Source organism: Citrus sinensis, chromosome 2 (assembly GCF_022201045.2).
Source record: "Citrus sinensis cultivar Valencia sweet orange chromosome 2, DVS_A1.0, whole genome shotgun sequence".
Classification (NCBI taxonomy): Eukaryota; Viridiplantae; Streptophyta; class Magnoliopsida; order Sapindales; family Rutaceae; genus Citrus; species Citrus sinensis.
The window spans coordinates 20233071-20247199 of record NC_068557.1 but is presented as its reverse complement, the minus strand read 5'-3'; the positions used below and the strand labels follow the sequence as shown (position 1 = coordinate 20247199).

General features: G+C 30.2%; 2 protein-coding genes and 1 long non-coding RNA gene across 7 annotated transcripts; 2 read left to right on the top strand and 1 right to left on the bottom strand.

Annotated features, from left to right (window-relative positions):
* Positions 1-2738: 2738 nt before the first annotated feature.
* Positions 2739-6789, bottom strand: LOC112496735 (uncharacterized). Of its 5 annotated transcripts, none has more exons than XR_008052581.1 (5): positions 6477-6789; positions 6244-6358; positions 4981-5810; positions 3812-4341; positions 2739-3053 (listed from the first exon to the last, which is right to left on the bottom strand). It is a non-coding gene; the product is annotated as an uncharacterized LOC112496735 (long non-coding RNA). The 5 variants fall into 5 exon arrangements; XR_008052580.1 differs by having other exon boundaries at positions 4281-4341; XR_008052579.1 differs by having other exon boundaries at positions 4281-4341; positions 5726-5810.
* A 2339-nt stretch (positions 6790-9128) lies between these two features.
* LOC107175738 (protein FAR1-RELATED SEQUENCE 12-like) lies at positions 9129-11394 on the top strand. The gene is made up of 3 exons (XM_015527470.1): positions 9129-9194; positions 10483-10915; positions 11060-11394. Exons 1-3 carry the CDS (start codon positions 9129-9131, stop codon positions 11392-11394), a joined length of 834 nt encoding a protein of 277 aa, XP_015382956.1.
* Positions 11395-11793: 399 nt separating this feature from the next.
* On the top strand, positions 11794-12996 carry LOC127900317 (protein FAR-RED IMPAIRED RESPONSE 1-like). The gene is made up of 4 exons (XM_052434949.1): positions 11794-12049; positions 12180-12598; positions 12677-12748; positions 12835-12996. Exons 1-4 carry the CDS (start codon positions 11794-11796, stop codon positions 12994-12996), a joined length of 909 nt encoding a protein of 302 aa, XP_052290909.1.
* Positions 12997-14129: the final 1133 nt, after the last annotated feature.

The window sequence follows — 14129 nt, the reverse complement described above, 5'->3', positions numbered from 1 at the left end:
ACTAATATTTTGGGTTAGATTCCAAATAATTTTCATTTCCCGTTAGATGAGTTCCTAATTTTCGTTAGATTTTCTCGCTTCTTGGTTCAAATGTTTCGTCTAAGTATTCCTCTAGTTTTATGTTGAATATTCTCATTAACTTGGACAGATTCCAATTATTTAGGTTAAGTACCAAATTTGTTTTTCGTAATTTTATTTTTAGTTGAATAAGTTCCTAAATTTGGTTACATTTTCTCCCTTGTGGGTTTATATGTTTCAATTATTATTCCATTAGTTTTGTGTTCAATATTCCAATTAACTTGGTAAGATTTCATTTATTTGGGTTAAATACCAAAATAAACTTTTTTTGGTTAAATTTATTCTTGATTTTGGTTAAGTTTTTTCATATTTAAGTTCACATGTTTCAAATTATTATTCCACTAGTTTTATGTTAGGTATTCCTACTAAGTTCATTTAATACCAATATTTTGAGTTATTTTCCAAGAAATTTTCATTTCCCGTTGGATAAGTTCCTAATTTTCGTTAGATTTTCTCGCTTCTTGGTTCAAATATTTCGTCTAATTCATCTAGTTTTATGTTGAATATTCTCATTAACTTGACAGATTCCAATTATTTGGGTTAAGTACCAAATTTGTTTTCATCCTTTTATTTTTGGTTGAATAAGTTTCTAAATTTGGTTACATTTTCTCTCTTGTGGGTTTATTTGTTTCAATTATTATTCCACTAGTTTTGAGTTTAGTATTCCAATTAACTTGATGAGATTTCATTTATTGGGGTTAAATACCAAATTTGTGTGTGTTACGAAAAACAATAATATTAATAAGGTGAATTATGTTTGACCCCTTACTATTTTAGTAAATATCAACTTACCATATAATATTGAAAAATCTTTATTGCAACCCTTAATCTTTTCCAATATTTTGGGTCCATAATCTAAGTCTCTCTCTTTTTTTATTTATTTATCTATTTTCATTATTTCATGAGATCTATTGAACTTATTGTATATATAATTGAGCTTTTAGTTTTTATACAAATTTAGTCTCATTTAATTATTTTAATTGATTATTTTTAGTTATCATTAAAATGAATTAATGCATTTATTTTCCTCTTTCTCTTTACTTTTTAAAATAATTTCTTTAATTTTTGAAAACTTTGACAGTAAATAAAAAATAATATTTAAACTTACAAAAATTAAAAATTTATTAATCTATTTGTGTTGAAGTTTTTTTTTTCATTTTGCGATCAATTGACTTCATGAGATTTCTTAAACTTAAATTTATTTATACTTAACTTCTAATCTTTATAATCGTTATGCCCATTTTGACATTCAATTAATTATATTTGTTTATTTTAACTCACAAAATTGAAGCTTACTCAGTCTATTTGTGTTGAAACTTATTTATTTTATTTTTAGGATAGCTCATTTTATCATTTCAATTAACCTAATCATTTATATTTTAAAAAAATTTCATTAAAAAATTTTAATTCATATAAAGCTTTTACCACTCTATTTTCTTTTCAAAATAGTTTATTTAGTTTCTCATGACTTCAACAAAAAATTTATGTTATTATACGTATTATTATTATTTTATTTTTATTTCTTCTACTATTATTATTTATTTATAATGTTACTAAAATTATTATTATTACTACCATGTCTCATGAGATTTATAGTAGAATATAATAAGAATGTATATGTTTATGTCCGACACTGTTTTTATACCCTGTTAGATTACTAAGATATTCTTAAAACATTTTGATTATACAATTGATTTCTACAAGTTACAAAATCTAAGGCGTTGAAATATTGTTTTTTAGTTGAAACCATTATTCATTACTCTAGGAGATCTGATCATGAATTTGATCACCTATATTAGAGATTTTGGCCTTTGTTCACATTTATACTCATTTATCATTTAAATAATTATAATTTTTTAACAAAAAATTAAAACATTCTTAATTTATTTATGTTGAATTATCTTTTTCCTTTTCTTTTCTGGGCTCAGTTGACTTCATTAAATTTTTTGAACTTGAATTTATTTATAGTTAACTTTTGATCTTTAAAAACATTTTGCCCCATTTTATCATTCAATTAAATATGTTTATTTATCTTTGAACTAAAATAAATCAAGAATTAAAATTGTTTCAATTCAAATTAAATTTTTACCTCTCTATTTTCTTTTCAAATTAATTTTCTTAATTTCTCATTAGTGTAACCAAAAACTTATGTCATTAATTATAAATATTATATTATACTTAAATTTTTATCACTATTATTATTTACTTTTTTACTCTTACTACGATCATTATTGCGATCCTACCTCATGAGATTTGTAAATATTTTATTTTTAAAATGAGTATCCTTCTTTTTCGTTTTAAGTGTGCATATCATTTTCAATTTATAAAATACGTTCTTTAATTTTCAAGACTTAGCTAACATAATTTTTAAAAGTTTATTTTAGCCACTACAACATTATGAAAATCTAACACTACAGTAACAACCAACATTTTTTAACAAGCTTTTGCATGTTTAATTAACTTATCTTTTTCAAATGGTCCTTTATTCTTAAATTTGTTGGCATTTAGTTACAAATAAAATTATAATGTCCTATTATTTTATCCAATATACTTAAAAATTAATGAAATTAAAAATTCAAATACAAGACTTTCACTTAAGCAGTTAATGACTATGGTGAACCGATATGTGGGCTACTAAAAAGTTAAAATTGCAGAGGAAGAAGAGCGTAAAACCACTTCTATTGAGAAATGAGCAAAACTATGTTGCAACCAGCCATTGGATCTATAGTTATACAGTTGTATTAGCTAGATCCAATGACTGAAAGTAACAGTGGTACCGTACCACTGTTCCAACATAGCTGGACCCTTGAGAAATTATTTTACAAACTCGAGAAAATAACTCTTTAAAAACTTTTAACATCAATAAACTAATACAAAATTAAATCAATTTATAACTTTTAACATCATTAATTTTGATCATAGAAAATTAAACTTCAGATGCTGCTGCTAATTTGAGATTTAGATTTCATGAGCCTCTGCATAAAAAAAACCAAATGATTTTAGAAAAAAAGGCTGTGAAAAAAAAACAATATTCAAATTTCAAATGCATGATCTAAATTCTTAGACAAGATCAGTCATATATTGTATTAATAGAAAAATTGAAACTTAAAAATAAAATAAACACATAACTACATTCTAATTTTAACAACATATTTTTTGATGAATTTTTTAACAGCAATATTCAAAATATAAAAAATATTCTCAAATGGCATACTCATTCTTGGTAACTTTTATGTTTACTTTCATTTAACGACAAATTGATCATGGCGATAAAGATAGAGGAGAATACCTCCAAATAAAACAAGAATAAATTTCAGCACTAATGATTCATGATTGCATGAATAATATAAATTATGAAATAGCATCTGTATTAAAAACTCACAAAACGCAATAGAAACTAAGCACCTAAAAATAACTAGCAAAAATTTGTAAGCATATAGATTCATTCACGAGTAAAATGCATCCAAAATAAATCCTTGTTTATTTGTTTATTATAGTTTCGACAATTCTTATAATTTATCAACATACCCAGACACTGTTCAAGTAGCCAAAATACTTTAAAATGACTAGATTACTAATTACCAAAGCATTTGAAATGTAGGAATATCAATACCACAATAGTTGAAAAAACCAATAAAAAAAAAAAGGCAACTCAAAGCAAGGAATTTGTAACAAACCAATCTATTACCAGAATCAATAAGCCATCTAGCTAAAGTACACAAATAAACCACACCTAGAAAGCAAACAAAGCCATTCAATATTTTTAGGAAGATGTCTGCTTTGCTGTCTTGTATCACTTTTTGTACTTCCTCCAAGATATTCCATGAACCAGAAACACCATTTTCCAATTCAGTATCCATCACTACATCACTTCATGGGCTTATTCCCATCAATATAACCTAAACATTTCACCATTACGAACTTATCATTCTAGAAGCAATGAGACCATTAACAGACTTTTAACTTTCACTTTGCATACAAGTTCCCTTGCCCATATAGTCATTCTAAATATGTGCACGTACCCATCCCCACTTTTCTGGTTTTAAGAAGCCTTACCAAGTTTTCACAGCTTGAGAAAGTTGTCATTTTTCCATTCTAAGACAATAAATATAACATGAAGATAAAACTCTTTTTTCATAGCTAAATGATAAAATTTAATACAATCAGAGACATAACTATGTCAACCAGCTCTGAATTCGCACCTTGTATAATGTCATTGTTCAATTCAATCAGCCTTTATCCTCTTCTTCACATCCAATCTCACTGCAAAATCAACAAACATTATAGAACCTCAACATCTACAATTTTACAATCCCTTCCCCATAAACAATGTTAACATCCTCAGTATTTTGTGCAGAAAAAATGATCAAATAATGTCCTTATCACCTTCATTTTACCCAATTCAATCATAATTTAATTCAAGTCAATCGATAATTAAGTAAATCCCTAATTGAATTGAGAGAAGAGCCAAAAAGGCAAGACTTATCATATTCGTACAATAGTTTACTTTTTCTTTTCAAGTTGGAATAGTTGTAAGATTCAATATGAAATCAGAATACAATCAAACTCAGCATCATAAAAATTCTTGAAAAAAAAAAGAATTCAATAGCATGATCGAATTAAGGACCAATATTAGAAGTATTAGAGCTTTTAACATCTGAAATGTGCAATTTGATTAAATTCAAAATTGCAATCGATAGAAAGCAACGGCAAAAGTTGAAGCTCCAGTAAGCTTATAAATAAATAAAAACGAGGCAAATGATGAGCAAGAAAGAGAAGATATAAAATGTGCTTTCAGTGACTAATCATATTATTTTATATGTTATTTGAATGACACATAGATACTAACATATTCATCATTTAAAAAAATTAAAAAATAATTCCAATTTAAATTCTACTCACATCCGGATGTATGTTCTTACAATCAGACTGAGTAGATGATGAATGGAGATCATAATCTCTATAGAAAGAATATGGAGCTTCAAAGCACTTGGGTTGTTTCACATTACTCCCTTCAACCTTGGGAGAATTTGAAATAACATCAAGAGAAGTTGTTTTAGCCGGTAGAGATAATTGGAGATGAGGATGTTTCCCTTGGCCTAGCGACATTCTCTCCTTATTGAAAAAGGGCTTACTTGCTCCTCCAACCAACAATTTTTTCAAAGTAATAAGATTTTAGAAAATACCCATAATCAATTGTAAACTCAAAGCTCTGTACTTAATCCATCAACATACAGAGCAAGGACTCAAAGCCCTATACTTAGTCCATCAAAATATAGAGCAAGGATATAAGAAAAGAAAACACAAATATGCCATAAAAAGAGATTCCCAATATTCCAAATTAATTAGAGACTAAGAACTATGGCCAATGAGCATAAAACTGACAGTAATGACATTTGATAAACATTTCCAAGGCATTACCCAAGTGATATTAGCAAAAGTAAATCTTAATAAAACATTTCTAAAGAGAGAGTCAAATACAATGGCAACAATATCCCCTCACCACTCATTTTGCTGGATCAAACATAAAACCAAGAATTATATAAAGAAAAGAAATTAAAAAATAAACACAGAAACAATATGCATTGCTGCTCGATCAAAAAACAAAAACCAAAAGTCAAACAAGTAGGTAACAGGATAAGGTCACCTGTCTGTTACGATAAGAATAATGACTGTCAGGCGCGGAGATCTCCCTGAAAAGCCTCCCCTCATATTCTGATGACTCATAGACCCTAAGCAACGAAAGAATATGGAAAGAAAGATATGGCTTAGATTATTATTATTTTTTTAATTTTTTAACACTAAAATAACTTTTCAGTCACACAGTTTGAAAAGCCAGACTCTAGGAAATCACAATGCAAGAAACATTGACAATTAAACAAAATCCATACCTCATCCAAGGTTTTTGGATCAAAGACCAAATCATGTGGTATGCTAGTTTGTGATCTAAAGGCATATAAACTAGCTTAAATTGGTGGTGTAAACAAGTAACCAAAGGAATCAATCAAAGAAACCAGCTGTGTAAAACAATTTCAATTTAAAAAAATCAGTGACATTTAACTGAAATTTCATCACCAATTTATCCAATTAGATAAAAAGAAATTTAAAAACTCATATAAACATGCAAGTATTTGTGAAATTAAGGAACGAAGAGAGAGTATTTACTGTGAATCTGCTGCAAGAATTTGTCAAAACCTCTACTTGGACTACCGTTATGTCAAGATCTTCTTTTGTGAAAAGAACTGCACCACTCATTACTCAAATGTCTACACCCCAAAAGCTTCATTTCACGTCACCATACCACCATCCGATTACAATTACATGCCAAATATTTATATATTAACATTTAGAGTAAAAATTAAAAGCAAACGGGAAAAGGGTGTTGAATGAAGACTCACCGTAACCCAATGGAATTGAGTTAACCAAGGCCAAAAGAACACATATGAATGCATACTTGTTGAGCCCTTTCTTTTGACTTTTGACGACTCATAGCTGCTTTTACATTTTGAGGATTATCGAGTCCTCCTGCTCCAGCGGTCTCTGTTTTCGGCTCCAATCAACCTGGTAGCTATGCTTGCCATGGTCAATATGACAGCAGTTTAGTCATGTTGGAATAGCGATGGCAGCTCGGCTGGTGGCCGGTGAGGCTTTGAGTGCATGAGGACTGAGATATTGTGAGAGCGGCTAGGGTTTCTAAAGAAATAGTAGAATATGAAGTATTTATAGTTTAGGGGAAAAATTATAAAAATTCAATTTGATACATATTAAAAATAGAATAAAATTTGTTAAATATTTCATTTAGGTGCTAATTTTGCCCGCCTATGTGAAAAATAATTCATTCACTTATATTATTAGAAAAAAAAACATGATTTAAAAAAAAATTTATATCCATTTTTAACCCCTTACCTCCCAAAATTAAAACTTAGGTAGCCAATTAAAATAAAGCAATTTAAAATTACTTAGCTACACCCTTGGGTCCTAAACTAATTTGATATTATTATATTAATACTTTACAATAATGATAGGATCCCAATATTTATAACCTAATTTGTATTCTAAGTACATATGTCACTCATTTACTTATTACCGTTTAGATCTTTTTTTGAACAATTATATCCAAATGAAATATATTTTAGTCACTATATTCAAAGGGCATAATTGTCCAAAAAGATGTGTATGCGATCATTATGAGATTAAGATGGACTTTTTATGATCATTTTGCTAAACCATGGTTTTGTTGTTGACATTTTCCCTAACATTTACCATACAATGGGAATATGAACTGTAATTATTACTAATAATATTACTAAACCCTAATGGGTGAGTTAAACTCATGTATGACTCTAAACATCTCCTTTATTATTATTATTATTATTATTATTATTATTATTATAAGAACAATGTCATATATATATATACATATTCTGATAATAAGTATCGTAATTAAGTTTAGTTTAATCAAATTAAAATTGGCTAACAATTATGGCTATTAACAACATAATAAAGCTTAATGTTATAAGGTCATTAATCACAATACCACTAATAGCAATAGATAAAAAATTAACAGTACATATGTAATTGTCCATTTTAAGTATTTATAGAAATTGTTGTGACTTGAAAATAGTGAATAAATATAACCATAAAAGATAAAGGAATAAATAAAGTAATTAATTTCATATATATATTCACATGAATTAATTTGCACAAGAGGTTGTTTGTGAGTATTATTTAAACTTATAGAATATTAGAAACATTATATTTGTCTAAGATACAAATATTTCGTTATAGGGTATATAATAACATATTAATATTAGCAACTATCATTAATAAAAAAATATATTTTACATTTAATTATAATGGACTATCACCAAGATAATTGTTTCATAATTATCCAATAGTTGGATAAAAACTATCTTTAGATTGATAGGTAGATATTTGAGTCATTTTGTGTATTATAGGATTGATTGTTCCAATTATTTGAAAATAAATATGATTAATTATGGATCTAGATATTCAAACTACACTATACTATAAAAAATTAATAAAATATTATGATAAATTTTTACGTAAAATATAGTTAAATTTATAATGTAATATTAAAATAATTTAATTAGTTACAATCAATTTTATTAACTGATACTTAAATCTTATTCCCAGTAGTATAGGAGTCTCATATTTTAAGTATATTTTCATGTTATTAAAAAAATAGAAAAGTATATTTTCATGCAAAGTTGAGGGGGTCTTCGGTAGCTTTTTAGTTTGATTTGATTAGTTTGATATTTGCTTGAAATAAAGGTAGATCTATGATAATTACCTTTAGTATTTTCCTTCATATTTCCTTGTATAACCGTTACTTTAGGTGGCCGGTTGTATTCACAAATAAAAAATTAATAAAAAGCGGCTGTATGAGATACAGCCGCTATATTATAAGCGGACCCAGAAGGAATTGCTTGGTACGTTTAGAAGAGAAAAGAAAAGATGGAAGTTCCTTTTCAATTTTTTTGTTTTTAATATGTAATGCAATCTGGGATAAACCCAACTCTCTCCCTGAACCGAACCAAATCCCACATTCCTACCCCTATACGTCAGTGGCAGTGGGGCTGGTTATCACGTGATGTGAGGTGGTGGGCTATAATGTTGCACGAAAATCAAGATGGCGCGTGGTGGAGCAAGAATGCCATGTGTTGGAAATTGAGAAGAGAAGACTAAAATTGCTTCATGGGTAGTAGAGTAAAGCTACCGTGCATTTGGAAGAGAGGATAAGAAGAAATTGCTTGGTACGTTTAGAAGAGAAAAGCAAAGATGAAAGTTCCTTTTCAATTTTTTTGTTTTTAATATGTAATCCAATCTGGGATAAACCCAACTCTCTCACAGGTTTCCATTATATGGGTTTGACCGTATTAAATTTTTTGTTCATACAAAATCTTTTAACTGACAAATATTGTATTGTAATATTTTAATATAATGTAGGGCTCTAATACAATATAATGAGGCATGCCAAACCTGCCCTCAATTTAACATGGCTTTGACTTCTCCTTGACCAACCGGTCATGGCTTCACTGACTGCGAATGATGGTGCTTCACTACTACCTGAGACTCCCCTTCATGCCAACAGAGTTCTAATATTTGTCCCAGGTCAAACCCTAAAAATAACTAAAACGACATTGTTTTAATTTTTTTTTTAGACTCCAAAACGTTGCCGTTTTGACTTACCATTTTCGTTTCACTTACCATTTCCAAAATGCGATCATTGTCCCTGAAAGAATCCAAAACGCGAACATTGTCCCTGAAAGAATCCAGCAGCTGGGAATGCACGTGATTCGTTTCTTCTTTTCGAAAGCTGAAAGAATCGTGACTTTCCTTCCTCGACCGCGGTGTAGCCTTTCGGGATCCATAGCAGAACGCTTCATCCACAGCAGAACGCACCCATTTATTGAAGAAAGTGATTAACAGCAGCTGCGATATTTGTCCTTGAAAGCTGAGTTTCGACTACTAAGTTGAGTTTGGACGGAACAAGACCAACAGCAGCTGCGAAGTTTCGGCAGAACAAAAACATTTTCCCTGAAAGTTTGAATTTTCGAAGCTTGAATTTATTTTTTCGGTATTGTCTTCTTTGCAGTATTTTATTTTTTGAATTATTTTTTAATTTTTCCCTGCGTTTTTACAACATTGTAACATTGAATTTATTTTTTAACCACAAAAGAAGTAGAGAGATTGCTGCGTATGAGCATGCTATGGCATTTGACACCACATTGAACCTGCCAAAAAGTTGTTAAAACTAGAAATGAGCTGAGTATTATTATTCTTATTTGACCTGTACAAATGTTGGTATTATTATTCTTATTTTTGTTAATTAATCACTCCCCTGAGTCTCTCCCTAAACTTTGCTTACATGATTTTTATAATGTGTATTAATCAGGTTAATTACCAGTTTATTTTTTTGAAGTAAAGCTTAACTACACGCGCTTTGTTTGACTTTTTGTGCATTTTTCTTTCTGTAAAGTTTGATTCTAGTTTCTGGGCTTTTTATTTGAGTTGTTAGAATGAAACTGTGGGAAGAATTATCTATATTTTGATTTTCAGAAAACTACAAGATAAAATTGTGATTTAAGTGGAAATTTGAGCAGAAGTTTAGTTTGCTTTTCAAGATGTTACCAATTTAATCTTAAATTTGTCTAAAAAAAGTTTGTCTAATCCACGTGGTTAATTTGGTTTGAATCGTTTTTTATTCTTTGAACTCGAGAGTTTCACATTTTAATATATGTGACTGTGCGTATCCAACCTTAATCAACTTGTTTCAATTTGAATGTTGAGTTGTTTCATTTTGTTTTTTAAATTTTGTTTCAAAATTTAATGAATTTGCGATAAATAACTTATAAGATATTGAATTATTTAAATTTGCAGCAGTTATTGGATAATTTCGAACTAGTGGAGGAGGTTGATGAAGTTGGAGAATTGCAGGATTTACAGGGGGCTGAAATGGAAGAGAATAATATGGAATTGATGGTGGAAAAAGTTGTTGAGCCTACGGTTGGGATGTCTTTTGATAGTCCTGATGAAATGTTTGAATATTATAAAGCTTTTGGCCTACAAGAGGGGTTTCCAGTGATGCATAGATCTTGTAGAAAAAGGGATGATGGGAGTTTGAGATATGTGACATTTACTTGTAGGAGAAACGGCAAGTCAAAAGCCGAACTCACTAATGTTTTGTGGCTTCAACCAAACCAAAAAATTGGATGCAATGCTAAAATTGGAGGACGTTTGGATTTTATTAGTGGAAAATGGGTAATTGGAAATTTGATCCTTGAACACAACCATGTCGTGAGTCCGAGCAAGAGTAGGTATTATCGATGCAACCGTACCATTAGTCCTTTTGTTAAAAAGTGGCTTGAAATAAATGAAGAAGCTGGAATTAAAATGGCTTAAAGTTTTAAGTCGATTGTTATTGAGCCTCGTGGCTTTGAAAATGTATCATTCTTAGAAAGAGATGCTAGAAATCATGTTGATAATGTGAGGCGATTAAGACTCGGAAAAAGGGATGTTGTTGCAATTCAAAGGTATTTTAAGAAAATGCAAACAAAAAACGATGGGTTTTTCTTCAGTATTGACCTAGATGGGGAGGGTCGGTTACAAAATGTATTTTGGGCAGATCCAAGGAACAGGGCAGCCTATAAAGACTTTGGAGATGTTGTCACATTTGATACCACATACCTTACAAACAAGTATGACATGCAATTTTCTCCTTTTGTAGGAGTTAATCATCATGGTCAATCAATTTTGTTAGGATATGGGTTGATTTCGCATGAGGACACATAAACATTTACGTGGTTATTTGACACATGGCTATCATGTATGTCTGGTTGTCCTCCCCTTGGAATCATTACAGATTAAGATAAAGCGATGAAAAACGCAGTTCAGATTGTGTTTCCAAACACTAAGCATCGATGGTGTTTGTGGCATATACTGAAAAAAATGCCTGAGAAGTTGGGAAGGTATGCAGAATATCATGCCATTAGAGTTTCATTGCTTTCTGTTGTTTATGATTCACGTACTCCTGTTGAATTTGAGGAATCTTGGCATGACATGTAAGATAAATATGATCTTAGAAATAATCAGTGGTTGAATGGTTTATATGAGGAAAGAAATCGTTGGGCTCCAGCATTCGTGAAAACTACTTTTTGGGCTGGAATGTCAACCACTTAGCGTAGTGAGAGTATGAATGCTTTCTTTGATGGGTATGTTAACTCGAAAACAACTTTGAAGCAATTTGTGGAGAAATATGAGAAAGCAATGGAAAGTAAAATTGAGAAAGAATGGCAAGCAGATGCACGGAGTTTTAGCCAACGGTTGCCATGTCGTACCAGTTTTGCAATGGAAAAGCAAGTTGAAGAAGTGTACACTATTTCTAAGTTTCAGGAATTTCAACAGGAGCTGGTGAATAAGATATATTGTGAGGTTTTCAGTTGTGGGGGTCAGAATATGAAGTTATTGAAAACAATGAAAAAAGCAAAGAAAAGACTTTTAGAGTCATTTTTTAAAAAGATGAAGGTGAAATTTGTTGTGTGCGCTCAATGTTTGAATATAAGGACACACTATCGCAGTGTTGTCACGTAACCGTGTACAATTACTGCCTGAAAAGTATATCCTACGAAGATGGAGGAAAGATGTGCGGAGATTCTCTAGTAAAGTCAAAGTCATTTATGATGCACGGAGTTCGAGCATTGAACATCAGCGATATAAAAAGGAGTGCACTATTTTTTATGATGTTGCTGAGGTAGCTTCCAAAAATGAAGAAAGCCATAAAAACATTATGGGTTGGATCGAGAAAGTTATGAAGGATGTATCTCTAAATGTTCGATGTGACGGTGACGATACAACTATTGATGGTGGATCCAGTAGTAACATACAAGATCCAGTGGTAACTCAGCGTAAAGGTCGTCCACCTTGTCAAAGAAAGCAAAAGCAATTTAAGAGGCCAAAACAGAAATCGAACAACGTTTCGATAAACACAACTATAGAGGTAATTGTATATACTTTAATACATTCATTTTAAATTAATTTAATATATACTTTAAATGTGTGTTGACTGCACTTCTAGGACGCGGAGATACATGATTTATCTTCTCAGATGGCTACTACAATCCCAACACAAGAGAGCAATATGGCTATGGTAATATTTTTTTATTTGTTATTTCCATTCATTGTCATATGTTTGATAATTTGTGTTTAACTTTTTCTTTTTTTTTGGTACAACAGCAACCACAACAAGCACCCTTACAACATGCATTTTTCCCCCCTTACTACCAGTATTGGATGAATTACGGTCCAGCTCATCATGTACACTTGCAACATGCACCGCAACAAAATTTCCAAGAGGCCAATCAAGGGGAGTTTTCAACTAATGAACCAAGCATGTGATCGAAGTTAGCTTATGCTTATGTTTTATGTATTATTCAACTAATGAACTAATGTAATTTGGTGTATGTGTATTTCAACATTTTTGAAATTCTGGAGTTCATAAGTCTATTTTCAAAATGCTAGAAATGGATTCATTTGGAAAATATTAGAATGATTTGGGCCATAGTATAATTTTTAGAATAATTTTTGGGGCCAAATTATAATTTCATAATACTGTGAATTAATAAGTCTATTTTCAAAATGCTAGAAATGGATTCATTTGAAAAATATTAGAATGATTAGGGCCATAATATAATTTTTAGAATAATTTTTGGGGCCAAATTATAATTTCATAAGACTGTGAATTAAATCCAGAGAGTCAAACAACTCGAAAACTTATATTTAACATGAAAATGCTATTACATATGTCTACAAGTCTTTAACTTGAAACAACTTAAAAATAATACTTTAAGAGAAAACATAATACAACAATCATCAGTATTTTAATAAAATCATATCGTGGTACCTCTCTCTTTTGAAGTTCGTCGTCCAACAATCACCTCTGCACTTCACGTTCTCGCATATGCTCAAGTTCTTTATGCAATAATTGAAATTTAACGGACAAACACTCGATCTCTAAGGCCAACTTCCTAACTTCATCCGCTAACAAGTCTATTTTCTCTTCGCTAGGTTTACGATCTTCTGTCCATTGAAAGTTCTTACATCCTCTACAAATCCAAAATTTACGATTTGGATTTTTTGTTGTGCGTGACGTTAACAACTCCATATGATTACCGCATCCATTACACATTTGCAATGAGCTTCGATTCTCACTTAACTCGGATGACATTATTTGTGGTTAATAGTCCCTTGGGAAGAAATTGCCCAAAAAGGGAAACAATTACATTTAATAATGCCAAAGAAATTACCCAATTCAAATTTTAATTGCAATTACAGTTAATCAGACTTCAAAGAAAAGAAAACTAGAACATATGAACAACATGACAACTGGAACATGAAAACTGGAAACTGGAACATATGAACAGCAACATGAAAACTGGAACATATGAACAGCAACATGAAAACTGGAACATGAAAATAAATTACCACTAAATTCTACAAGTAACTATCCAGCAACCACCCAGCAGCTAATG